The sequence below is a fragment of the Nipponia nippon genome, unplaced genomic scaffold, assembly GCF_047370975.1.
Source record: "Nipponia nippon isolate SJK-2023a ecotype South Korea unplaced genomic scaffold, ASM4737097v1 scaffold_29, whole genome shotgun sequence".
In the NCBI taxonomy this organism is placed as follows: domain Eukaryota; kingdom Metazoa; phylum Chordata; class Aves; order Pelecaniformes; family Threskiornithidae; genus Nipponia; species Nipponia nippon.
In genome coordinates, this window is record NW_028262346.1 from 74,171 (window position 1) to 97,383 (window position 23,213).

At 65.2% G+C, this 23,213-nt stretch overlaps 7 protein-coding genes and 2 pseudogenes across 15 annotated transcripts in view; 1 reads left to right on the forward strand and 8 right to left on the reverse strand.

The window, feature by feature from the left end:
* The window catches only part of LOC148054913 (ubiquitin-associated protein 2-like), a 103,136-nt gene that overhangs the window by 65,142 nt on the left and 14,781 nt on the right, over window positions 1-23,213 (forward strand). The window lies entirely within an intron of this gene.
* Window positions 14-745, reverse strand: LOC148054921 (interferon-like). Its single transcript, XM_087763710.1, has one exon. The coding sequence runs from the start codon at window positions 645-647 to the stop codon at window positions 69-71; it is 579 nt and encodes a 192-aa protein (XP_087619836.1). The 5' UTR covers window positions 648-745; the 3' UTR covers window positions 14-68.
* On the reverse strand, window positions 2,991-3,603 carry LOC104017291 (interferon). Its single transcript, XM_009470303.2, has one exon. The coding sequence runs from the start codon at window positions 3,586-3,588 to the stop codon at window positions 3,010-3,012; it is 579 nt and encodes a 192-aa protein (XP_009468578.1). The 5' UTR covers window positions 3,589-3,603; the 3' UTR covers window positions 2,991-3,009.
* LOC148054922 (interferon-like) lies at window positions 5,894-6,782 on the reverse strand. Its single transcript, XM_087763701.1, has one exon. The coding sequence runs from the start codon at window positions 6,528-6,530 to the stop codon at window positions 5,952-5,954; it is 579 nt and encodes a 192-aa protein (XP_087619827.1). The 5' UTR covers window positions 6,531-6,782; the 3' UTR covers window positions 5,894-5,951.
* Window positions 8,839-9,570, reverse strand: LOC148054923 (interferon-like). Its single transcript, XM_087763708.1, has one exon. The coding sequence runs from the start codon at window positions 9,470-9,472 to the stop codon at window positions 8,894-8,896; it is 579 nt and encodes a 192-aa protein (XP_087619834.1). The 5' UTR covers window positions 9,473-9,570; the 3' UTR covers window positions 8,839-8,893.
* Window positions 11,814-12,426, reverse strand: LOC148054924 (interferon-like). Its single transcript, XM_087763705.1, has one exon. The coding sequence runs from the start codon at window positions 12,409-12,411 to the stop codon at window positions 11,833-11,835; it is 579 nt and encodes a 192-aa protein (XP_087619831.1). The 5' UTR covers window positions 12,412-12,426; the 3' UTR covers window positions 11,814-11,832.
* LOC148054925 (interferon-like) lies at window positions 14,754-15,366 on the reverse strand. The gene has a single exon (XM_087763702.1). The coding sequence runs from the start codon at window positions 15,349-15,351 to the stop codon at window positions 14,773-14,775; it is 579 nt and encodes a 192-aa protein (XP_087619828.1). The 5' UTR covers window positions 15,352-15,366; the 3' UTR covers window positions 14,754-14,772.
* On the reverse strand, window positions 17,695-18,308 carry LOC148054926 (interferon-like; annotated as a pseudogene).
* On the reverse strand, window positions 20,598-21,485 carry LOC148054927 (interferon-like; annotated as a pseudogene).

Here is a 23,213-nt window from a genome sequence, read left to right on the forward strand (position 1 = left end):
ATGGGGCGGTGGTCCAGAAGTGGTGGTGGGGGTGCGCGGGGCCGTGCGGGTTGGTGGGGGTCGTCGTGCTAATCGCGCATGGTGCGGGTGAGGTTGCGGAGGTGTTGGAAGCAGGTGCAAGCTTCGAGGCGGACGTGGTCCCAGGCGCAGGCGCTGTGGTTGTGGGTGCGGAGGAGGTTGTGGAAGCGGCTGAAGTATTCGTCGATGTCGAGCCGGAGGCGGCGGGCCCCTTGTCCCTGGAGGAGCGTCCCGTTGGCTGGCACGCATCGCTCGAGGTCTTGTAGGTAGCGGTGAATGGTGTTGAGGAGGTCACGGTGTGCCTGGGTGTCCCAGTGTTGGAGGGCGCTGGTGCTGCTGAGGATGGCGAAGAGGTGGTCGAGGATGCGCTGGACGGTGGCGGCGGCTTGCTGTGGGTGGCTGGTGTGGAGGAGGGCGTCGGGGAAGGGGAAGGGCGCGGGCTGGTGGTGGCAGGTCTGTGTGGAGCTGGGAGCCATGGCCCGGAGGAACTGGAGGCTGCGCCAGAGGAAGGTGGCGTCGTGGGTGCGCGGGTGGTGGCAGGGGAGGGCGGTGGCGAGAGCCGTGAGGAGGAGCAGGAGCGGCGGGGCGGCGTGCGGCAGGCGGGGCCGTGGGGTTGCGGGCGCAGGCATGGTGGGGCTGTGGGTGGCGCGTGGGTGGCGCTGGTGAGGAGGCTGGTGAGGCTTGGTGGTGGTGCGGGTGGGCGCTGTGCTCGGGGTGGTGGCGGGCGGGCGGCTTTATGTGGTGCGGCGTCTTTGGCTTGGTGGCTTTCTGCTCGCATGCTCGCAGCGAGTTTCCGTCTGTGGTTTTCGGTTTTGGCTGGTGCCTGTGGTGGTCTTGGGGAAGTGCGTTGTTGGGGTGTCCGTGCGCGGGGAGGGCGGTGGCGGCGGTGTGTGGGGGGAGGTTGTGTGCGGTGGTTGGGTGGGGGATGCGAAAGCGCTGGGGCAGAGCCCTTGCGGGCAGCTGCGGCGGGGAGGTGTGTTTGGGTTTCCCTGGTGGCTGCAGGGCGAGCTGCGGTGCCTCCTTCCTGCAGCTGAAGTTTCCCTTCCTTGCCCCAGCGTCTTTTCCGCCTGTAATGCCCTGGCGCTGGTTGTGGCCTGTTTTCCTTTCCCTTGTGGCTCGCCTTTGCTTTCGCCTTGGCCGGTCTTTTCTTTTCGTGTCGGGCAGGGCTGTGAAGCGATGTCACTTGGCGGAGCCTGGGGAGCCCCCTGGTGGAGCGAGGGCCTGGGGGCGGCGGCGGTGGCGGCTTGCGAAGAGGCGGCTCTGGGTGTAGGCACGTGAGCATGGGCCGTGTTCCTGGATGGAGCTGCCCCAGCTCCTGTGTTTGAAGGTGCGGAGGGTGGGGAAGAAAGGCCGGAGGCAAGGGTTGAGGCAAAGGGAAGAGAGAGTTCTGGTGCTGCTCCTGCTGGCGCGTGGGGTCCCTGGCTGTGGTGCCACGTGCGCGCGCGCGCGCGCGCCTGTAGGAGGGGCCGGGTCGTGTTTGGTCGTCGTCCTTGCGGGCGGTGGCTGGAGAGGAAAGAAGAGAACGTCCCCCGTAAGCGAAGGGTCTTGCGTTTGGGCTGGGCTGAGCCCCGCGCCCCTCGGGGAGGGGTGTCCAAGAGTCCTGTGGAGGTGGAGCCGAGGCAGGTGCTGGAGGTGTAGAGCTGTAGCGGGAGGAGGAGGCGGAGGCTGGAGTCGCTGAGTGAGGTTTTGAGGTGCCTTGCAAGAAGAGCAAGGCTGACGTTGTGGTTGCGCGAGAGGCGCGGCCAGGTGTTTTGGGAAAGGTTTTGGAGCCGTGGCAAGGGGTGCGTGGTGGCGGTGTCAGGGCGGTGGCGGGCTGGGAGCCATGGTGTTGTCAGGCAAGGTTGTGTTGGTGGGTGGTGTGCTTGGGGTGCTGGCACGTGCAGGATGATTTGGCGCAGGTAGGTGCCGTCGCCGCAGGAGGCGGGCTGATGTTGGAGGTCCGTGGCTGGACCTTGTCCGTGCTGCCCTCGAACGGCTGGTGCTGCAAGGTGTTTTGCAGCAGCGCAACGAGAGAGTCGTGGTGGAAAATGCCTGAAGCGGGAAGAGTGGCGGACGTCAGGCTAACGCAAGGGATGTCTGCCGTGCCTGTCCTTGGTGGAATCATCCGACGGCTTGGTTTGGGAGGGACGTTTAAGGGTGATCTGGTCGAACCCGCCTGCAGGGAGCAGGGACATCCAGACAAGTGGATGGGGTTGCCGAGAGCCCCGTGGAACCTGACGTTGCCCGTTTCCCGGGATGGGGCATGTGCCACCTCTGTGGGCAACCTGTTCCACGCAGCGTTTCACCAGCCCGATGGCAAGGCAAAGGCTGTCCTCCTTGTATCTGGCCTGGATCTACCCTCTTGCCGTTTAAAACCATTGCCGCTTGTCCTGTCGCTAGGGGCGCCGTGAAAAGGTGCGTGTGGCCCTCCTGCGGAGCCGCTGCAGCAGGTCCGTGTGGTCGTTGTCCCGAGGACTGCAGAGCTGCTGCTGAGTGGGTGTAAAGCGGGGCGGCAGGCGGAAAAGGCTGAGGAGGCCAGGGCGGGAGAGCTGGTTCTGATGCCGATGGCTGCCCCCTGGCAGAGGCTTTGCAAAGAGGTTGAGGAAAGGGCCTCCGTGGGGAGGTGCCAAGGAGCAGAGTGGGCGCGGGATGTGCAGAGCCCTGTTTGGAGCAGGGCTTGGAGGAGGCGTGGAGTGGCGGTGGCTTCCCCCCAGCCCAAAGGCTCGTTGCGGTGCTTGTGAGACAAGAGGCGCTGCCAGGCTTTTTGCAAGAGGTCTTTATTTGGTGTCGAATAAATAGGTGAATAAATAGATAAAACCCATTGTGAAAATAAATAGAGTAGGGGTTATAAATAGAGGAGCAGTCCGTGGGGTCCGAGGGCGCAGGGCCGTGGTGTCAGCGGGTCTCGGCCCGGGGGAGGGGAGGCGGGAGGCCAGAGGTGGGGATGGGGCGGTGGTCCAGAAGTGGTGGTGGGGGTGCGCGGGGCCGTGCGGGTTGGTGGGGGTCGTCGTGCTAATCGCGCATGGTGCGGGTGAGGTTGCGGAGGTGTTGGAAGCAGGTGCAAGCTTCGAGGCGGACGTGGTCCCAGGCGCAGGCGCTGTGGTTGTGGGTGCGGAGGAGGTTGTGGAAGCGGCTGAAGTATTCGTCGATGTCGAGCCGGAGGCGGCGGGCCCCTTGTCCCTGGAGGAGCGTCCCGTTGGCTGGCACGCATCGCTCGAGGTCTTGTAGGTAGCGGTGAATGGTGTTGAGGAGGTCACGGTGTGCCTGGGTGTCCCAGTGTTGGAGGGCGCTGGTGCTGCTGAGGATGGCGAAGAGGTGGTCGAGGATGCGCTGGACGGTGGCGGCGGCTTGCTGTGGGTGGCTGGTGTGGAGGAGGGCGTCGGGGAAGGGGAAGGGCGCGGGCTGGTGGTGGCAGGTCTGTGTGGAGCTGGGAGCCATGGCCCGGAGGAACTGGAGGCTGCGCCAGAGGAAGGTGGCGTCGTGGGTGCGCGGGTGGTGGCAGGGGAGGGCGGTGGCGAGAGCCGTGAGGAGGAGCAGGAGCGGCGGGGCGGCGTGCGGCAGGCGGGGCCGTGGGGTTGCGGGCGCAGGCATGGTGGGGCTGTGGGTGGCGCGTGGGTGGCGCTGGTGAGGAGGCTGGTGAGGCTTGGTGGTGGTGCGGGTGGGCGCTGTGCTCGGGGTGGTGGCGGGCGGGCGGCTTTATGTGGTGCGGCGTCTTTGGCTTGGTGGCTTTCTGCTCGCATGCTCGCAGCGAGTTTCCGTCTGTGGTTTTCGGTTTTGGCTGGTGCCTGTGGTGGTCTTGGGGAAGTGCGTTGTTGGGGTGTCCGTGCGCGGGGAGGGCGGTGGCGGCGGTGTGTGGGGGGGAGGTTGTGTGCGGTGGTTGGGTGGGGGATGCGAAAGCGCTGGGGCAGAGCCCTTGCGGGCAGCTGCGGCGGGGAGGTGTGTTTGGGTTTCCCTGGTGGCTGCAGGGCGAGCTGCGGTGCCTCCTTCCTGCAGCTGAAGTTTCCCTTCCTTGCCCCAGCGTCTTTTCCGCCTGTAATGCCCTGGCGCTGGTTGTGGCCTGTTTTCCTTTCCCTTGTGGCTCGCCTTTGCTTTCGCCTTGGCCGGTCTTTTCTTTTCGTGTCGGGCAGGGCTGTGAAGCGATGTCACTTGGCGGAGCCTGGGGAGCCCCCTGGTGGAGCGAGGGCCTGGGGGCGGCGGCGGTGGCGGCTTGCGAAGAGGCGGCTCTGGGTGTAGGCACGTGAGCATGGGCCGTGTTCCTGGATGGAGCTGCCCCAGCTCCTGTGTTTGAAGGTGCGGAGGGTGGGGAAGAAAGGCCGGAGGCAAGGGTTGAGGCAAAGGGAAGAGAGAGTTCTGGTGCTGCTCCTGCTGGCGCGTGGGGTCCCTGGCTGTGGTGCCACGTGCGCGCGCGCGCGCGCGCCTGTAGGAGGGGCCGGGTCGTGTTTGGTCGTCGTCCTTGCGGGCGGTGGCTGGAGAGGAAAGAAGAGAACGTCCCCCGTAAGCGAAGGGTCTTGCGTTTGGGCTGGGCTGAGCCCCGCGCCCCTCGGGGAGGGGTGTCCAAGAGTCCTGTGGAGGTGGAGCCGAGGCAGGTGCTGGAGGTGTAGAGCTGTAGCGGGAGGAGGAGGCGGAGGCTGGAGTCGCTGAGTGAGGTTTTGAGGTGCCTTGCAAGAAGAGCAAGGCTGACGTTGTGGTTGCGCGAGAGGCGCGGCCAGGTGTTTTGGGAAAGGTTTTGGAGCCGTGGCAAGGGGTGCGTGGTGGCGGTGTCAGGGCGGTGGCGGGCTGGGAGCCATGGTGTTGTCAGGCAAGGTTGTGTTGGTGGGTGGTGTGCTTGGGGTGCTGGCACGTGCAGGATGATTTGGCGCAGGTAGGTGCCGTCGCCGCAGGAGGCGGGCTGATGTTGGAGGTCCGTGGCTGGACCTTGTCCGTGCTGCCCTCGAACGGCTGGTGCTGCAAGGTGTTTTGCAGCAGCGCAACGAGAGAGTCGTGGTGGAAAATGCCTGAAGCGGGAAGAGTGGCGGACGTCAGGCTAACGCAAGGGATGTCTGCCGTGCCTGTCCTTGGTGGAATCATCCGACGGCTTGGTTTGGGAGGGACGTTTAAGGGTGATCTGGTCGAACCCGCCTGCAGGGAGCAGGGACATCCAGACAAGTGGATGGGGTTGCCGAGAGCCCCGTGGAACCTGACGTTGCCCGTTTCCCGGGATGGGGCATGTGCCACCTCTGTGGGCAACCTGTTCCACGCAGCGTTTCACCAGCCCGATGGCAAGGCAAAGGCTGTCCTCCTTGTATCTGGCCTGGATCTACCCTCTTGCCGTTTAAAACCATTGCCGCTTGTCCTGTCGCTAGGGGCGCCGTGAAAAGGTGCGTGTGGCCCTCCTGCGGAGCCGCTGCAGCAGGTCCGTGTGGTCGTTGTCCCGAGGACTGCAGAGCTGCTGCTGAGTGGGTGTAAAGCGGGGCGGCAGGCGGAAAAGGCTGAGGAGGCCAGGGCGGGAGAGCTGGTTCTGATGCCGATGGCTGCCCCCTGGCAGAGGCTTTGCAAAGAGGTTGAGGAAAGGGCCTCCGTGGGGAGGTGCCAAGGAGCAGAGTGGGCGCGGGATGTGCAGAGCCCTGTTTGGAGCAGGGCTTGGAGGAGGCGTGGAGTGGCGGTGGCTTCCCCCCAGCCCAAAGGCTCGTTGCGGTGCTTGTGAGACAAGAGGCGCTGCCAGGCTTTTTGCAAGAGGTCTTTATTTGGTGTCGAATAAATAGGTGAATAAATAGATAAAACCCATTGTGAAAATAAATAGAGTAGGGGTTATAAATAGAGGAGCAGTCCGTGGGGTCCGAGGGCGCAGGGCCGTGGTGTCAGCGGGTCTCGGCCCGGGGGAGGGGAGGCGGGAGGCCAGAGGTGGGGATGGGGCGGTGGTCCAGAAGTGGTGGTGGGGGTGCGCGGGGCCGTGCGGGTTGGTGGGGGTCGTCGTGCTAATCGCGCATGGTGCGGGTGAGGTTGCGGAGGTGTTGGAAGCAGGTGCAAGCTTCGAGGCGGACGTGGTCCCAGGCGCAGGCGCTGTGGTTGTGGGTGCGGAGGAGGTTGTGGAAGCGGCTGAAGTATTCGTCGATGTCGAGCCGGAGGCGGCGGGCCCCTTGTCCCTGGAGGAGCGTCCCGTTGGCTGGCACGCATCGCTCGAGGTCTTGTAGGTAGCGGTGAATGGTGTTGAGGAGGTCACGGTGTGCCTGGGTGTCCCAGTGTTGGAGGGCGCTGGTGCTGCTGAGGATGGCGAAGAGGTGGTCGAGGATGCGCTGGACGGTGGCGGCGGCTTGCTGTGGGTGGCTGGTGTGGAGGAGGGCGTCGGGGAAGGGGAAGGGCGCGGGCTGGTGGTGGCAGGTCTGTGTGGAGCTGGGAGCCATGGCCCGGAGGAACTGGAGGCTGCGCCAGAGGAAGGTGGCGTCGTGGGTGCGCGGGTGGTGGCAGGGGAGGGCGGTGGCGAGAGCCGTGAGGAGGAGCAGGAGCGGCGGGGCGGCGTGCGGCAGGCGGGGCCGTGGGGTTGCGGGCGCAGGCATGGTGGGGCTGTGGGTGGCGCGTGGGTGGCGCTGGTGAGGAGGCTGGTGAGGCTTGGTGGTGGTGCGGGTGGGCGCTGTGCTCGGGGTGGTGGCGGGCGGGCGGCTTTATGTGGTGCGGCGTCTTTGGCTTGGTGGCTTTCTGCTCGCATGCTCGCAGCGAGTTTCCGTCTGTGGTTTTCGGTTTTGGCTGGTGCCTGTGGTGGTCTTGGGGAAGTGCGTTGTTGGGGTGTCCGTGCGCGGGGAGGGCGGTGGCGGCGGTGTGTGGTGGGGAGGTTGTGTGCGGTGGTTGGGTGGGGGATGCGAAAGCGCTGGGGCAGAGCCCTTGCGGGCAGCTGCGGCGGGGAGGTGTGTTTGGGTTTCCCTGGTGGCTGCAGGGCGAGCTGCGGTGCCTCCTTCCTGCAGCTGAAGTTTCCCTTCCTTGCCCCAGCGTCTTTTCCGCCTGTAATGCCCTGGCGCTGGTTGTGGCCTGTTTTCCTTTCCCTTGTGGCTCGCCTTTGCTTTCGCCTTGGCCGGTCTTTTCTTTTCGTGTCGGGCAGGGCTGTGAAGCGATGTCACTTGGCGGAGCCTGGGGAGCCCCCTGGTGGAGCGAGGGCCTGGGGGCGGCGGCGGTGGCGGCTTGCGAAGAGGCGGCTCTGGGTGTAGGCACGTGAGCATGGGCCGTGTTCCTGGATGGAGCTGCCCCAGCTCCTGTGTTTGAAGGTGCGGAGGGTGGGGAAGAAAGGCCGGAGGCAAGGGTTGAGGCAAAGGGAAGAGAGAGTTCTGGTGCTGCTCCTGCTGGCGCGTGGGGTCCCTGGCTGTGGTGCCACGTGCGCGCGCGCGCGCGCGCCTGTAGGAGGGGCCGGGTCGTGTTTGGTCGTCGTCCTTGCGGGCGGTGGCTGGAGAGGAAAGAAGAGAACGTCCCCCGTAAGCGAAGGGTCTTGCGTTTGGGCTGGGCTGAGCCCCGCGCCCCTCGGGGAGGGGTGTCCAAGAGTCCTGTGGAGGTGGAGCCGAGGCAGGTGCTGGAGGTGTAGAGCTGTAGCGGGAGGAGGAGGCGGAGGCTGGAGTCGCTGAGTGAGGTTTTGAGGTGCCTTGCAAGAAGAGCAAGGCTGACGTTGTGGTTGCGCGAGAGGCGCGGCCAGGTGTTTTGGGAAAGGTTTTGGAGCCGTGGCAAGGGGTGCGTGGTGGCGGTGTCAGGGCGGTGGCGGGCTGGGAGCCATGGTGTTGTCAGGCAAGGTTGTGTTGGTGGGTGGTGTGCTTGGGGTGCTGGCACGTGCAGGATGATTTGGCGCAGGTAGGTGCCGTCGCCGCAGGAGGCGGGCTGATGTTGGAGGTCCGTGGCTGGACCTTGTCCGTGCTGCCCTCGAACGGCTGGTGCTGCAAGGTGTTTTGCAGCAGCGCAACGAGAGAGTCGTGGTGGAAAATGCCTGAAGCGGGAAGAGTGGCGGACGTCAGGCTAACGCAAGGGATGTCTGCCGTGCCTGTCCTTGGTGGAATCATCCGACGGCTTGGTTTGGGAGGGACGTTTAAGGGTGATCTGGTCGAACCCGCCTGCAGGGAGCAGGGACATCCAGACAAGTGGATGGGGTTGCCGAGAGCCCCGTGGAACCTGACGTTGCCCGTTTCCCGGGATGGGGCATGTGCCACCTCTGTGGGCAACCTGTTCCACGCAGCGTTTCACCAGCCCGATGGCAAGGCAAAGGCTGTCCTCCTTGTATCTGGCCTGGATCTACCCTCTTGCCGTTTAAAACCATTGCCGCTTGTCCTGTCGCTAGGGGCGCCGTGAAAAGGTGCGTGTGGCCCTCCTGCGGAGCCGCTGCAGCAGGTCCGTGTGGTCGTTGTCCCGAGGACTGCAGAGCTGCTGCTGAGTGGGTGTAAAGCGGGGCGGCAGGCGGAAAAGGCTGAGGAGGCCAGGGCGGGAGAGCTGGTTCTGATGCCGATGGCTGCCCCCTGGCAGAGGCTTTGCAAAGAGGTTGAGGAAAGGGCCTCCGTGGGGAGGTGCCAAGGAGCAGAGTGGGCGCGGGATGTGCAGAGCCCTGTTTGGAGCAGGGCTTGGAGGAGGTGTGGAGTGGCGGTGGCTTCCCCCCAGCCCAAAGGCTCGTTGCGGTGCTTGTGAGACAAGAGGCGCTGCCAGGCTTTTTGCAAGAGGTCTTTATTTGGTGTCGAATAAATAGGTGAATAAATAGATAAAACCCATTGTGAAAATAAATAGAGTAGGGGTTATAAATAGAGGAGCAGTCCGTGGGGTCCGAGGGCGCAGGGCCGTGGTGTCAGCGGGTCTCGGCCCGGGGGAGGGGAGGCGGGAGGCCAGAGGTGGGGATGGGGCGGTGGTCCAGAAGTGGTGGTGGGGGTGCGCGGGGCCGTGCGGGTTGGTGGGGGTCGTCGTGCTAATCGCGCATGGTGCGGGTGAGGTTGCGGAGGTGTTGGAAGCAGGTGCAAGCTTCGAGGCGGACGTGGTCCCAGGCGCAGGCGCTGTGGTTGTGGGTGCGGAGGAGGTTGTGGAAGCGGCTGAAGTATTCGTCGATGTCGAGCCGGAGGCGGCGGGCCCCTTGTCCCTGGAGGAGCGTCCCGTTGGCTGGCACGCATCGCTCGAGGTCTTGTAGGTAGCGGTGAATGGTGTTGAGGAGGTCACGGTGTGCCTGGGTGTCCCAGTGTTGGAGGGCGCTGGTGCTGCTGAGGATGGCGAAGAGGTGGTCGAGGATGCGCTGGACGGTGGCGGCGGCTTGCTGTGGGTGGCTGGTGTGGAGGAGGGCGTCGGGGAAGGGGAAGGGCGCGGGCTGGTGGTGGCAGGTCTGTGTGGAGCTGGGAGCCATGGCCCGGAGGAACTGGAGGCTGCGCCAGAGGAAGGTGGCGTCGTGGGTGCGCGGGTGGTGGCAGGGGAGGGCGGTGGCGAGAGCCGTGAGGAGGAGCAGGAGCGGCGGGGCGGCGTGCGGCAGGCGGGGCCGTGGGGTTGCGGGCGCAGGCATGGTGGGGCTGTGGGTGGCGCGTGGGTGGCGCTGGTGAGGAGGCTGGTGAGGCTTGGTGGTGGTGCGGGTGGGCGCTGTGCTCGGGGTGGTGGCGGGCGGGCGGCTTTATGTGGTGCGGCGTCTTTGGCTTGGTGGCTTTCTGCTCGCATGCTCGCAGCGAGTTTCCGTCTGTGGTTTTCGGTTTTGGCTGGTGCCTGTGGTGGTCTTGGGGAAGTGCGTTGTTGGGGTGTCCGTGCGCGGGGAGGGCGGTGGCGGCGGTGTGTGGGGGGAGGTTGTGTGCGGTGGTTGGGTGGGGGATGCGAAAGCGCTGGGGCAGAGCCCTTGCGGGCAGCTGCGGCGGGGAGGTGTGTTTGGGTTTCCCTGGTGGCTGCAGGGCGAGCTGCGGTGCCTCCTTCCTGCAGCTGAAGTTTCCCTTCCTTGCCCCAGCGTCTTTTCCGCCTGTAATGCCCTGGCGCTGGTTGTGGCCTGTTTTCCTTTCCCTTGTGGCTCGCCTTTGCTTTCGCCTTGGCCGGTCTTTTCTTTTCGTGTCGGGCAGGGCTGTGAAGCGATGTCACTTGGCGGAGCCTGGGGAGCCCCCTGGTGGAGCGAGGGCCTGGGGGCGGCGGCGGTGGCGGCTTGCGAAGAGGCGGCTCTGGGTGTAGGCACGTGAGCATGGGCCGTGTTCCTGGATGGAGCTGCCCCAGCTCCTGTGTTTGAAGGTGCGGAGGGTGGGGAAGAAAGGCCGGAGGCAAGGGTTGAGGCAAAGGGAAGAGAGAGTTCTGGTGCTGCTCCTGCTGGCGCGTGGGGTCCCTGGCTGTGGTGCCACGTGCGCGCGCGCGCGCGCCTGTAGGAGGGGCCGGGTCGTGTTTGGTCGTCGTCCTTGCGGGCGGTGGCTGGAGAGGAAAGAAGAGAACGTCCCCCGTAAGCGAAGGGTCTTGCGTTTGGGCTGGGCTGAGCCCCGCGCCCCTCGGGGAGGGGTGTCCAAGAGTCCTGTGGAGGTGGAGCCGAGGCAGGTGCTGGAGGTGTAGAGCTGTAGCGGGAGGAGGAGGCGGAGGCTGGAGTCGCTGAGTGAGGTTTTGAGGTGCCTTGCAAGAAGAGCAAGGCTGACGTTGTGGTTGCGCGAGAGGCGCGGCCAGGTGTTTTGGGAAAGGTTTTGGAGCCGTGGCAAGGGGTGCGTGGTGGCGGTGTCAGGGCGGTGGCGGGCTGGGAGCCATGGTGTTGTCAGGCAAGGTTGTGTTGGTGGGTGGTGTGCTTGGGGTGCTGGCACGTGCAGGATGATTTGGCGCAGGTAGGTGCCGTCGCCGCAGGAGGCGGGCTGATGTTGGAGGTCCGTGGCTGGACCTTGTCCGTGCTGCCCTCGAACGGCTGGTGCTGCAAGGTGTTTTGCAGCAGCGCAACGAGAGAGTCGTGGTGGAAAATGCCTGAAGCGGGAAGAGTGGCGGACGTCAGGCTAACGCAAGGGATGTCTGCCGTGCCTGTCCTTGGTGGAATCATCCGACGGCTTGGTTTGGGAGGGACGTTTAAGGGTGATCTGGTCGAACCCGCCTGCAGGGAGCAGGGACATCCAGACAAGTGGATGGGGTTGCCGAGAGCCCCGTGGAACCTGACGTTGCCCGTTTCCCGGGATGGGGCATGTGCCACCTCTGTGGGCAACCTGTTCCACGCAGCGTTTCACCAGCCCGATGGCAAGGCAAAGGCTGTCCTCCTTGTATCTGGCCTGGATCTACCCTCTTGCCGTTTAAAACCATTGCCGCTTGTCCTGTCGCTAGGGGCGCCGTGAAAAGGTGCGTGTGGCCCTCCTGCGGAGCCGCTGCAGCAGGTCCGTGTGGTCGTTGTCCCGAGGACTGCAGAGCTGCTGCTGAGTGGGTGTAAAGCGGGGCGGCAGGCGGAAAAGGCTGAGGAGGCCAGGGCGGGAGAGCTGGTTCTGATGCCGATGGCTGCCCCCTGGCAGAGGCTTTGCAAAGAGGTTGAGGAAAGGGCCTCCGTGGGGAGGTGCCAAGGAGCAGAGTGGGCGCGGGATGTGCAGAGCCCTGTTTGGAGCAGGGCTTGGAGGAGGCGTGGAGTGGCGGTGGCTTCCCCCCAGCCCAAAGGCTCGTTGCGGTGCTTGTGAGACAAGAGGCGCTGCCAGGCTTTTTGCAAGAGGTCTTTATTTGGTGTCGAATAAATAGGTGAATAAATAGATAAAACCCATTGTGAAAATAAATAGAGTAGGGGTTATAAATAGAGGAGCAGTCCGTGGGGTCCGAGGGCGCAGGGCCGTGGTGTCAGCGGGTCTCGGCCCGGGGGAGGGGAGGCGGGAGGCCAGAGGTGGGGATGGGGCGGTGGTCCAGAAGTGGTGGTGGGGGTGCGCGGGGCCGTGCGGGTTGGTGGGGGTCGTCGTGCTAATCGCGCATGGTGCGGGTGAGGTTGCGGAGGTGTTGGAAGCAGGTGCAAGCTTCGAGGCGGACGTGGTCCCAGGCGCAGGCGCTGTGGTTGTGGGTGCGGAGGAGGTTGTGGAAGCGGCTGAAGTATTCGTCGATGTCGAGCCGGAGGCGGCGGGCCCCTTGTCCCTGGAGGAGCGTCCCGTTGGCTGGCACGCATCGCTCGAGGTCTTGTAGGTAGCGGTGAATGGTGTTGAGGAGGTCACGGTGTGCCTGGGTGTCCCAGTGTTGGAGGGCGCTGGTGCTGCTGAGGATGGCGAAGAGGTGGTCGAGGATGCGCTGGACGGTGGCGGCGGCTTGCTGTGGGTGGCTGGTGTGGAGGAGGGCGTCGGGGAAGGGGAAGGGCGCGGGCTGGTGGTGGCAGGTCTGTGTGGAGCTGGGAGCCATGGCCCGGAGGAACTGGAGGCTGCGCCAGAGGAAGGTGGCGTCGTGGGTGCGCGGGTGGTGGCAGGGGAGGGCGGTGGCGAGAGCCGTGAGGAGGAGCAGGAGCGGCGGGGCGGCGTGCGGCAGGCGGGGCCGTGGGGTTGCGGGCGCAGGCATGGTGGGGCTGTGGGTGGCGCGTGGGTGGCGCTGGTGAGGAGGCTGGTGAGGCTTGGTGGTGGTGCGGGTGGGCGCTGTGCTCGGGGTGGTGGCGGGCGGGCGGCTTTATGTGGTGCGGCGTCTTTGGCTTGGTGGCTTTCTGCTCGCATGCTCGCAGCGAGTTTCCGTCTGTGGTTTTCGGTTTTGGCTGGTGCCTGTGGTGGTCTTGGGGAAGTGCGTTGTTGGGGTGTCCGTGCGCGGGGAGGGCGGTGGCGGCGGTGTGTGGGGGGGAGGTTGTGTGCGGTGGTTGGGTGGGGGATGCGAAAGCGCTGGGGCAGAGCCCTTGCGGGCAGCTGCGGCGGGGAGGTGTGTTTGGGTTTCCCTGGTGGCTGCAGGGCGAGCTGCGGTGCCTCCTTCCTGCAGCTGAAGTTTCCCTTCCTTGCCCCAGCGTCTTTTCCGCCTGTAATGCCCTGGCGCTGGTTGTGGCCTGTTTTCCTTTCCCTTGTGGCTCGCCTTTGCTTTCGCCTTGGCCGGTCTTTTCTTTTCGTGTCGGGCAGGGCTGTGAAGCGATGTCACTTGGCGGAGCCTGGGGAGCCCCCTGGTGGAGCGAGGGCCTGGGGGCGGCGGCGGTGGCGGCTTGCGAAGAGGCGGCTCTGGGTGTAGGCACGTGAGCATGGGCCGTGTTCCTGGATGGAGCTGCCCCAGCTCCTGTGTTTGAAGGTGCGGAGGGTGGGGAAGAAAGGCCGGAGGCAAGGGTTGAGGCAAAGGGAAGAGAGAGTTCTGGTGCTGCTCCTGCTGGCGCGTGGGGTCCCTGGCTGTGGTGCCACGTGCGCGCGCGCGCGCGCCTGTAGGAGGGGCCGGGTCGTGTTTGGTCGTCGTCCTTGCGGGCGGTGGCTGGAGAGGAAAGAAGAGAACGTCCCCCGTAAGCGAAGGGTCTTGCGTTTGGGCTGGGCTGAGCCCCGCGCCCCTCGGGGAGGGGTGTCCAAGAGTCCTGTGGAGGTGGAGCCGAGGCAGGTGCTGGAGGTGTAGAGCTGTAGCGGGAGGAGGAGGCGGAGGCTGGAGTCGCTGAGTGAGGTTTTGAGGTGCCTTGCAAGAAGAGCAAGGCTGACGTTGTGGTTGCGCGAGAGGCGCGGCCAGGTGTTTTGGGAAAGGTTTTGGAGCCGTGGCAAGGGGTGCGTGGTGGCGGTGTCAGGGCGGTGGCGGGCTGGGAGCCATGGTGTTGTCAGGCAAGGTTGTGTTGGTGGGTGGTGTGCTTGGGGTGCTGGCACGTGCAGGATGATTTGGCGCAGGTAGGTGCCGTCGCCGCAGGAGGCGGGCTGATGTTGGAGGTCCGTGGCTGGACCTTGTCCGTGCTGCCCTCGAACGGCTGGTGCTGCAAGGTGTTTTGCAGCAGCGCAACGAGAGAGTCGTGGTGGAAAATGCCTGAAGCGGGAAGAGTGGCGGACGTCAGGCTAACGCAAGGGATGTCTGCCGTGCCTGTCCTTGGTGGAATCATCCGACGGCTTGGTTTGGGAGGGACGTTTAAGGGTGATCTGGTCGAACCCGCCTGCAGGGAGCAGGGACATCCAGACAAGTGGATGGGGTTGCCGAGAGCCCCGTGGAACCTGACGTTGCCCGTTTCCCGGGATGGGGCATGTGCCACCTCTGTGGGCAACCTGTTCCACGCAGCGTTTCACCAGCCCGATGGCAAGGCAAAGGCTGTCCTCCTTGTATCTGGCCTGGATCTACCCTCTTGCCGTTTAAAACCATTGCCGCTTGTCCTGTCGCTAGGGGCGCCGTGAAAAGGTGCGTGTGGCCCTCCTGCGGAGCCGCTGCAGCAGGTCCGTGTGGTCGTTGTCCCGAGGACTGCAGAGCTGCTGCTGAGTGGGTGTAAAGCGGGGCGGCAGGCGGAAAAGGCTGAGGAGGCCAGGGCGGGAGAGCTGGTTCTGATGCCGATGGCTGCCCCCTGGCAGAGGCTTTGCAAAGAGGTTGAGGAAAGGGCCTCCGTGGGGAGGTGCCAAGGAGCAGAGTGGGCGCGGGATGTGCAGAGCCCTGTTTGGAGCAGGGCTTGGAGGAGGCGTGGAGTGGCGGTGGCTTCCCCCCAGCCCAAAGGCTCGTTGCGGTGCTTGTGAGACAAGAGGCGCTGCCAGGCTTTTTGCAAGAGGTCTTTATTTGGTGTCGAATAAATAGGTGAATAAATAGATAAAACCCATTGTGAAAATAAATAGAGTAGGGGTTATAAATAGAGGAGCAGTCCGTGGGGTCCGAGGGCGCAGGGCCGTGGTGTCAGCGGGTCTCGGCCCGGGGGAGGGGAGGCGGGAGGCCAGAGGTGGGGATGGGGCGGTGGTCCAGAAGTGGTGGTGGGGGTGCGCGGGGCCGTGCGGGTTGGTGGGGGTCGTCGTGCTAATCGCGCATGGTGCGGGTGAGGTTGCGGAGGTGTTGGAAGCAGGTGCAAGCTTCGAGGCGGACGTGGTCCCAGGCGCAGGCGCTGTGGTTGTGGGTGCGGAGGAGGTTGTGGAAGCGGCTGAAGTATTCGTCGATGTCGAGCCGGAGGCGGCGGGCCCCTTGTCCCTGGAGGAGCGTCCCGTTGGCTGGCACGCATCGCTCGAGGTCTTGTAGGTAGCGGTGAATGGTGTTGAGGAGGTCACGGTGTGCCTGGGTGTCCCAGTGTTGGAGGGCGCTGGTGCTGCTGAGGATGGCGAAGAGGTGGTCGAGGATGCGCTGGACGGTGGCGGCGGCTTGCTGTGGGTGGCTGGTGTGGAGGAGGGCGTCGGGGAAGGGGAAGGGCGCGGGCTGGTGGTGGCAGGTCTGTGTGGAGCTGGGAGCCATGGCCCGGAGGAACTGGAGGCTGCGCCAGAGGAAGGTGGCGTCGTGGGTGCGCGGGTGGTGGCAGGGGAGGGCGGTGGCGAGAGCCGTGAGGAGGAGCAGGAGCGGCGGGGCGGCGTGCGGCAGGCGGGGCCGTGGGGTTGCGGGCGCAGGCATGGTGGGGCTGTGGGTGGCGCGTGGGTGGCGCTGGTGAGGAGGCTGGTGAGGCTTGGTGGTGGTGCGGGTGGGCGCTGTGCTCGGGGTGGTGGCGGGCGGGCGGCTTTATGTGGTGCGGCGTCTTTGGCTTGGTGGCTTTCTGCTCGCATGCTCGCAGCGAGTTTCCGTCTGTGGTTTTCGGTTTTGGCTGGTGCCTGTGGTGGTCTTGGGGAAGTGCGTTGTTGGGGTGTCCGTGCGCGGGGAGGGCGGTGGCGGCGGTGTGTGGGGGGGAGGTTGTGTGCGGTGGTTGGGTGGGGGATGCGAAAGCGCTGGGGCAGAGCCCTTGCGGGCAGCTGCGGCGGGGAGGTGTGTTTGGGTTTCCCTGGTGGCTGCAGGGCGAGCTGCGGTGCCTCCTTCCTGCAGCTGAAGTTTCCCTTCCTTGCCCCAGCGTCTTTTCCGCCTGTAATGCCCTGGCGCTGGTTGTGGCCTGTTTTCCTTTCCCTTGTGGCTCGCCTTTGCTTTCGCCTTGGCCGGTCTTTTCTTTTCGTGTCGGGCAGGGCTGTGAAGCGATGTCACTTGGCGGAGCCTGGGGAGCCCCCTGGTGGAGCGAGGGCCTGGGGGCGGCGGCGGTGGCGGCTTGCGAAGAGGCGGCTCTGGGTGTAGGCACGTGAGCATGGGCCGTGTTCCTGGATGGAGCTGCCCCAGCTCCTGTGTTTGAAGGTGCGGAGGGTGGGGAAGAAAGGCCGGAGGCAAGGGTTGAGGCAAAGGGAAGAGAGAGTTCTGGTGCTGCTCCTGCTGGCGCGTGGGGTCCCTGGCTGTGGTGCCACGTGCGCGCGCGCGCGCGCGCCTGTAGGAGGGGCCGGGTCGTGTTTGGTCGTCGTCCTTGCGGGCGGTGGCTGGAGAGGAAAGAAGAGAACGTCCCCCGTAAGCGAAGGGTCTTGCGTTTGGGCTGGGCTGAGCCCCGCGCCCCTCGGGGAGGGGTGTCCAAGAGTCCTGTGGAGGTGGAGCCGAGGCAGGTGCTGGAGGTGTAGAGCTGTAGCGGGAGGAGGAGGCGGAGGCTGGAGTCGCTGAGTGAGGTTTTGAGGTGCCTTGCAAGAAGAGCAAGGCTGACGTTGTGGTTGCGCGAGAGGCGCGGCCAGGTGTTTTGGGAAAGGTTTTGGAGCCGTGGCAAGGGGTGCGTGGTGGCGGTGTCAGGGCGGTGGCGGGCTGGGAGCCATGGTGTTGTCAGGCAAGGTTGTGTTGGTGGGTGGTGTGCTTGGGGTGCTGGCACGTGCAGGATGATTTGGCGCAGGTAGGTGCCGTCGCCGCAGGAGGCGGGCTGATGTTGGAGGTCCGTGGCTGGACCTTGTCCGTGCTGCCCTCGAACGGCTGGTGCTGCAAGGTGTTTTGCAGCAGCGCAACGAGAGAGTCGTGGTGGAAAATGCCTGAAGCGGGAAGAGTGGCGGACGTCAGGCTAACGCAAGGGATGTCTGCCGTGCCTGTCCTTGGTGGAATCATCCGACGGCTTGGTTTGGGAGGGACGTTTAAGGGTGATCTGGTCGAACCCGCCTGCAGGGAGCAGGGACATCCAGACAAGTGGATGGGGTTGCCGAGAGCCCCGTGGAACCTGACGTTGCCCGTTTCCCGGGATGGGGCATGTGCCACCTCTGTGGGCAACCTGTTCCACGCAGCGTTTCACCAGCCCGATGGCAAGGCAAAGGCTGTCCTCCTTGTATCTGGCCTGGATCTACCCTCTTGCCGTTTAAAACCATTGCCGCTTGTCCTGTCGCTAGGGGCGCCGTGAAAAGGTGCGTGTGGCCCTCCTGCGGAGCCGCTGCAGCAGGTCCGTGTGGTCGTTGTCCCGAGGACTGCAGAGCTGCTGCTGAGTGGGTGTAAAGCGGGGCGGCAGGCGGAAAAGGCTGAGGAGGCCAGGGCGGGAGAGCTGGTTCTGATGCCGATGGCTGCCCCCTGGCAGAGGCTTTGCAAAGAGGTTGAGGAAAGGGCCTCCGTGGGGAGGTGCCAAGGAGCAGAGTGGGCGCGGGATGTGCAGAGCCCTGTTTGGAGCAGGGCTTGGAGGAGGCGTGGAGTGGCGGTGGCTTCCCCCAGCCCAAAGGCTCGTTGCGGTGCTTGTGAGACAAGAGGCGCTGCCAGGCTTTTTGCAAGAGGTCTTTATTTGGTGTCGAATAAATAGGTGAATAAATAGATAAAACCCATTGTGAAAATAAATAGAGTAGGGGTTATAAATAGAGGAGCAGTCCGTGGGGTCCGAGGGCGCAGGGCCGTGGTGTCAGCGGGTCTCGGCCCGGGGGAGGGGAGGCGGGAGGCCAGAGGTGGGGATGGGGCGGTGGTCCAGAAGTGGTGGTGGGGGTGCGCGGGGCCGTGCGGGTTGGTGGGGGTCGTCGTGCTAATCGCGCATGGTGCGGGTGAGGTTGCGGAGGTGTTGGAAGCAGGTGCAAGCTTCGAGGCGGACGTGGTCCCAGGCGCAGGCGCTGTGGTTGTGGGTGCGGAGGAGGTTGTGGAAGCGGCTGAAGTATTCGTCGATGTCGAGCCGGAGGCGGCGGGCCCCTTGTCCCTGGAGGAGCGTCCCGTTGGCTGGCACGCATCGCTCGAGGTCTTGTAGGTAGCGGTGAATGGTGTTGAGGAGGTCACGGTGTGCCTGGGTGTCCCAGTGTTGGAGGGCGCTGGTGCTGCTGAGGATGGCGAAGAGGTGGTCGAGGATGCGCTGGACGGTGGCGGCGGCTTGCTGTGGGTGGCTGGTGTGGAGGAGGGCGTCGGGGAAGGGGAAGGGCGCGGGCTGGTGGTGGCAGGTCTGTGTGGAGCTGGGAGCCATGGCCCGGAGGAACTGGAGGCTGCGCCAGAGGAAGGTGGCGTCGTGGGTGCGCGGGTGGTGGCAGGGGAGGGCGGTGGCGAGAGCCGTGAGGGAGGAGCAGGAGCGGCGGGGCAGCCTGCCGCAGGCGGGGCCGTGGGGTTGCGGGCGCAGGCATGGTGGGGCTGTGGGTGGCGCGTGGGTGGCGCTGGTGAGGAGGCTGGTGAGGCTTGGTGGTGGTGCGGGTGGGCGCTGTGCTCGGGGTGGTGGCGGGCGGGCGGCTTTATGTGGTGCGGCGTCTTTGGCTTGGTGGCTTTCTGCTCGCATGCTCGCAGCGAGTTTCCGTCTGTGGTTTTCGGTTTTGGCTGGTGCCTGTGGTGGTCTTGGGGAAGTGCGTTGTTGGGGTGTCCGTGCGCGGGGAGGGCGGTGGCGGCGGTGTGTGGGGGGGAGGTTGTGTGCGGTGGTTGGGTGGGGGATGCGAAAGCGCTGGGGCAGAGCCCTTGCGGGCAGCTGCGGCGGGGAGGTGTGTTTGGGTTTCCCTGGTGGCTGCAGGGCGAGCTGCGGTGCCTCCTTCCTGCAGCTGAAGTTTCCCTTCCTTGCCCCAGCGTCTTTTCCGCCTGTAATGCCCTGGCGCTGGTTGTGGCCTGTTTTCCTTTCCCTTGTGGCTCGCCTTTGCTTTCGCCTTGGCCGGTCTTTTCTTTTCGTGTCGGGCAGGGCTGTGAAGCGATGTCACTTGGCGGAGCCTGGGGAGCCCCCTGGTGGAGCGAGGGCCTGGGGGCGGCGGCGGTGGCGGCTTGCGAAGAGGCGGCTCTGGGTGTAGGCACGTGAGCATGGGCCGTGTTCCTGGATGGAGCTGCCCCAGCTCCTGTGTTTGAAGGTGCGGAGGGTGGGGAAGAAAGGCCGGAGGCAAGGGTTGAGGCAAAGGGAAGAGAGAGTTCTGGTGCTGCTCCTGCTGGCGCGTGGGGTCCCTGGCTGTGGTGCCACGTGCGCGCGCGCGCGCGCGCCTGTAGGAGGGGCCGGGTCGTGTTTGGTCGTCGTCCTTGCGGGCGGTGGCTGGAGAGGAAAGAAGAGAACGTCCCCCGTAAGCGAAGGGTCTTGCGTTTGGGCTGGGCTGAGCCCCGCGCCCCTCGGGGAGGGGTGTCCAAGAGTCCTGTGGAGGTGGAGCCGAGGCAGGTGCTGGAGGTGTAGAGCTGTAGCGGGAGGAGGAGGCGGAGGCTGGAGTCGCTGAGTGAGGTTTTGAGGTGCCTTGCAAGAAGAGCAAGGCTGACGTTGTGGTTGCGCGAGAGGCGCGGCCAGGTGTTTTGGGAAAGGTTTTGGAGCCGTGGCAAGGGGTGCGTGGTGGCGGTGTCAGGGCGGTGGCGGGCTGGGAGCCATGGTGTTGTCAGGCAAGGTTGTGTTGGTGGGTGGTGTGCTTGGGGTGCTGGCACGTGCAGGATGATTTGGCGCAGGTAGGTGCCGTCGCCGCAGGAGGCGGGCTGATGTTGGAGGTCCGTGGCTGGACCTTGTCCGTGCTGCCCTCGAACGGCTGGTGCTGCAAGGTGTTTTGCAGCAGCGCAACGAGAGAGTCGTGGTGGAAAATGCCTGAAGCGGGAAGAGTGGCGGACGTCAGGCTAACGCAAGGGATGTCTGCCGTGCCTGTCCTTGGTGGAATCATCCGACGGCTTGGTTTGGGAGGGACGTTTAAGGGTGATCTGGTCGAACCCGCCTGCAGGGAGCAGGGACATCCAGACAAGTGGATGGGGTTGCCGAGAGCCCCGTGGAACCTGACGTTGCCCGTTTCCCGGGATGGGGCATGTGCCACCTCTGTGGGCAACCTGTTCCACGCAGCGTTTCACCAGCCCGATGGCAAGGCAAAGGCTGTCCTCCTTGTATCTGGCCTGGATCTACCCTCTTGCCGTTTAAAACCATTGCCGCTTGTCCTGTCGCTAGGGGCGCCGTGAAAAGGTGCGTGTGGCCCTCCTGCGGAGCCGCTGCAGCAGGTCCGTGTGGTCGTTGTCCCGAGGACTGCAGAGCTGCTGCTGAGTGGGTGTAAAGCGGGGCGGCAGGCGGAAAAGGCTGAGGAGGCCAGGGCGGGAGAGCTGGTTCTGATGCCGATGGCTGCCCCCTGGCAGAGGCTTTGCAAAGAGGTTGAGGAAAGGGCCTCCGTGGGGAGGTGCCAAGGAGCAGAGTGGGCGCGGGATGTGCAGAGCCCTGTTTGGAGCAGGGCTTGGAGGAGGCGTGGAGTGGCGGTGGCTTCCCCCCAGCCCAAAGGCTCGTTGCGGTGCTTGTGAGACAAGAGGCGCTGCCAGGCTTTTTGCAAGAGGTCTTTATTTGGTGTCGAATAAATAGGTGAATAAATAGATAAAACCCATTGTGAAAATAAATAGAGTAGGGGTTATAAATAGAGGAGCAGTCCGTGGGGTCCGAGGGCGCAGGGCCGTGGTGTCAGCGGGTCTCGGCCCGGGGGAGGGGAGGCGGGAGGCCAGAGGTGGGGATGGGGCGGTGGTCCAGAAGTGGTGGTGGGGGTGCGCGGGGCCGTGCGGGTTGGTGGGGGTCGTCGTGCTAATCGCGCATGGTGCGGGTGAGGTTGCGGAGGTGTTGGAAGCAGGTGCAAGCTTCGAGGCGGACGTGGTCCCAGGCGCAGGCGCTGTGGTTGTGGGTGCGGAGGAGGTTGTGGAAGCGGCTGAAGTATTCGTCGATGTCGAGCCGGAGGCGGCGGGCCCCTTGTCCCTGGAGGAGCGTCCCGTTGGCTGGCACGCATCGCTCGAGGTCTTGTAGGTAGCGGTGAATGGTGTTGAGGAGGTCACGGTGTGCCTGGGTGTCCCAGTGTTGGAGGGCGCTGGTGCTGCTGAGGATGGCGAAGAGGTGGTCGAGGATGCGCTGGACGGTGGCGGCGGCTTGCTGTGGGTGGCTGGTGTGGAGGAGGGCGTCGGGGAAGGGGAAGGGCGCGGGCTGGTGGTGGCAGGTCTGTGTGGAGCTGGGAGCCATGGCCCGGAGGAACTGGAGGCTGCGCCAGAGGAAGGTGGCGTCGTGGGTGCGCGGGTGGTGGCAGGGGAGGGCGGTGGCGAGAGCCGTGAGGGAGGAGCAGGAGCGGCGGGGCGGCGTGCGGCAGGCGGGGCCGTGGGGTTGCGGGCGCAGGCATGGTGGGGCTGTGGGTGGCGCGTGGGTGGCGCTGGTGAGGAGGCTGGTGAGGCTTGGTGGTGGTGCGGGTGGGCGCTGTGCTCGGGGTGGTGGCGGGCGGGCGGCTTTATGTGGTGCGGCGTCTTTGGCTTGGTGGCTTTCTGCTCGCATGCTCGCAGCGAGTTTCCGTCTGTGGTTTTCGGTTTTGGCTGGTGCCTGTGGTGGTCTTGGGGAAGTGCGTTGTTGGGGTGTCCGTGCGCGGGGAGGGCGGTGGCGGCGGTGTGTGGGGGGAGGTTGTGTGCGGTGGTTGGGTGGGGGATGCGAAAGCGCTGGGGCAGAGCCCTTGCGGGCAGCTGCGGCGGGGAGGTGTGTTTGGGTTTCCCTGGTGGCTGCAGGGCGAGCTGCGGTGCCTCCTTCCTGCAGCTGAAGTTTCCCTTCCTTGCCCCAGCGTCTTTTCCGCCTGTAATGCCCTGGCGCTGGTTGTGGCCTGTTTTCCTTTCCCTTGTGGCTCGCCTTTGCTTTCGCCTTGGCCGGTCTTTTCTTTTCGTGTCGGGCAGGGCTGTGAAGCGATGTCACTTGGCGGAGCCTGGGGAGCCCCCTGGTGGAGCGAGGGCCTGGGGGCGGCGGCGGTGGCGGCTTGCGAAGAGGCGGCTCTGGGTGTAGGCACGTGAGCATGGGCCGTGTTCCTGGATGGAGCTGCCCCAGCTCCTGTGTTTGAAGGTGCGGAGGGTGGGGAAGAAAGGCCGGAGGCAAGGGTTGAGGCAAAGGGAAGAGAGAGTTCTGGTGCTGCTCCTGCTGGCGCGTGGGGTCCCTGGCTGTGGTGCCACGTGCGCGCGCGCGCGCGCGCCTGTAGGAGGGGCCGGGTCGTGTTTGGTCGTCGTCCTTGCGGGCGGTGGCTGGAGAGGAAAGAAGAGAACGTCCCCCGTAAGCGAAGGGTCTTGCGTTTGGGCTGGGCTGAGCCCCGCGCCCCTCGGGGAGGGGTGTCCAAGAGTCCTGTGGAGGTGGAGCCGAGGCAGGTGCTGGAGGTGTAGAGCTGTAGCGGGAGGAGGAGGCGGAGGCTGGAGTCGCTGAGTGAGGTTTTGAGGTGCCTTGCAAGAAGAGCAAGGCTGACGTTGTGGTTGCGCGAGAGGCGCGGCCAGGTGTTTTGGGAAAGGTTTTGGAGCCGTGGCAAGGGGTGCGTGGTGGCGGTGTCAGGGCGGTGGCGGGCTGGGAGCCATGGTGTTGTCAGGCAAGGTTGTGTTGGTGGGTGGTGTGCTTGGGGTGCTGGCACGTGCAGGATGATTTGGCGCAGGTAGGTGCCGTCGCCGCAGGAGGCGGGCTGATGTTGGAGGTCCGTGGCTGGACCTTGTCCGTGCTGCCCTCGAACGGCTGGTGCTGCAAGGTGTTTTGCAGCAGCGCAACGAGAGAGTCGTGGTGGAAAATGCCTGAAGCGGGAAGTGTGGCGGACGTCAGGCTAACGCAAGGGATGTCTGCCGTGCCTGTCCTTGGTGGAATCATCCGACGGCTTGGTTTGGGAGGGACGTTTAAGGGTGATCTGGTCGAACCCGCCTGCAGGGAGCAGGGACATCCAGACAAGTGGATGGGGTTGCCGAGAGCCCCGTGGAACCTGACGTTGCCCGTTTCCCGGGATGGGGCATGTGCCACCTCTGTGGGCAACCTGTTCCACGCAGCGTTTCACCAGCCCGATGGCAAGGCAAAGGCTGTCCTCCTTGTATCTGGCCTGGATCTACCCTCTTGCCGTTTAAAACCATTGCCGCTTGTCCTGTCGCTAGGGGCGCCGTGAAAAGGTGCGTGTGGCCCTCCTGCGGAGCCGCTGCAGCAGGTCCGTGTGGTCGTTGTCCCGAGGACTGCAGAGCTGCTGCTGAGTGGGTGTAAAGCGGGGCGGCAGGCGGAAAAGGCTGAGGAGGCCAGGGCGGGAGAGCTGGTTCTGATGCCGATGGCTGCCCCCTGGCAGAGGCTTTGCAAAGAGGTTGAGGAAAGGGCCTCCGTGGGGAGGTGC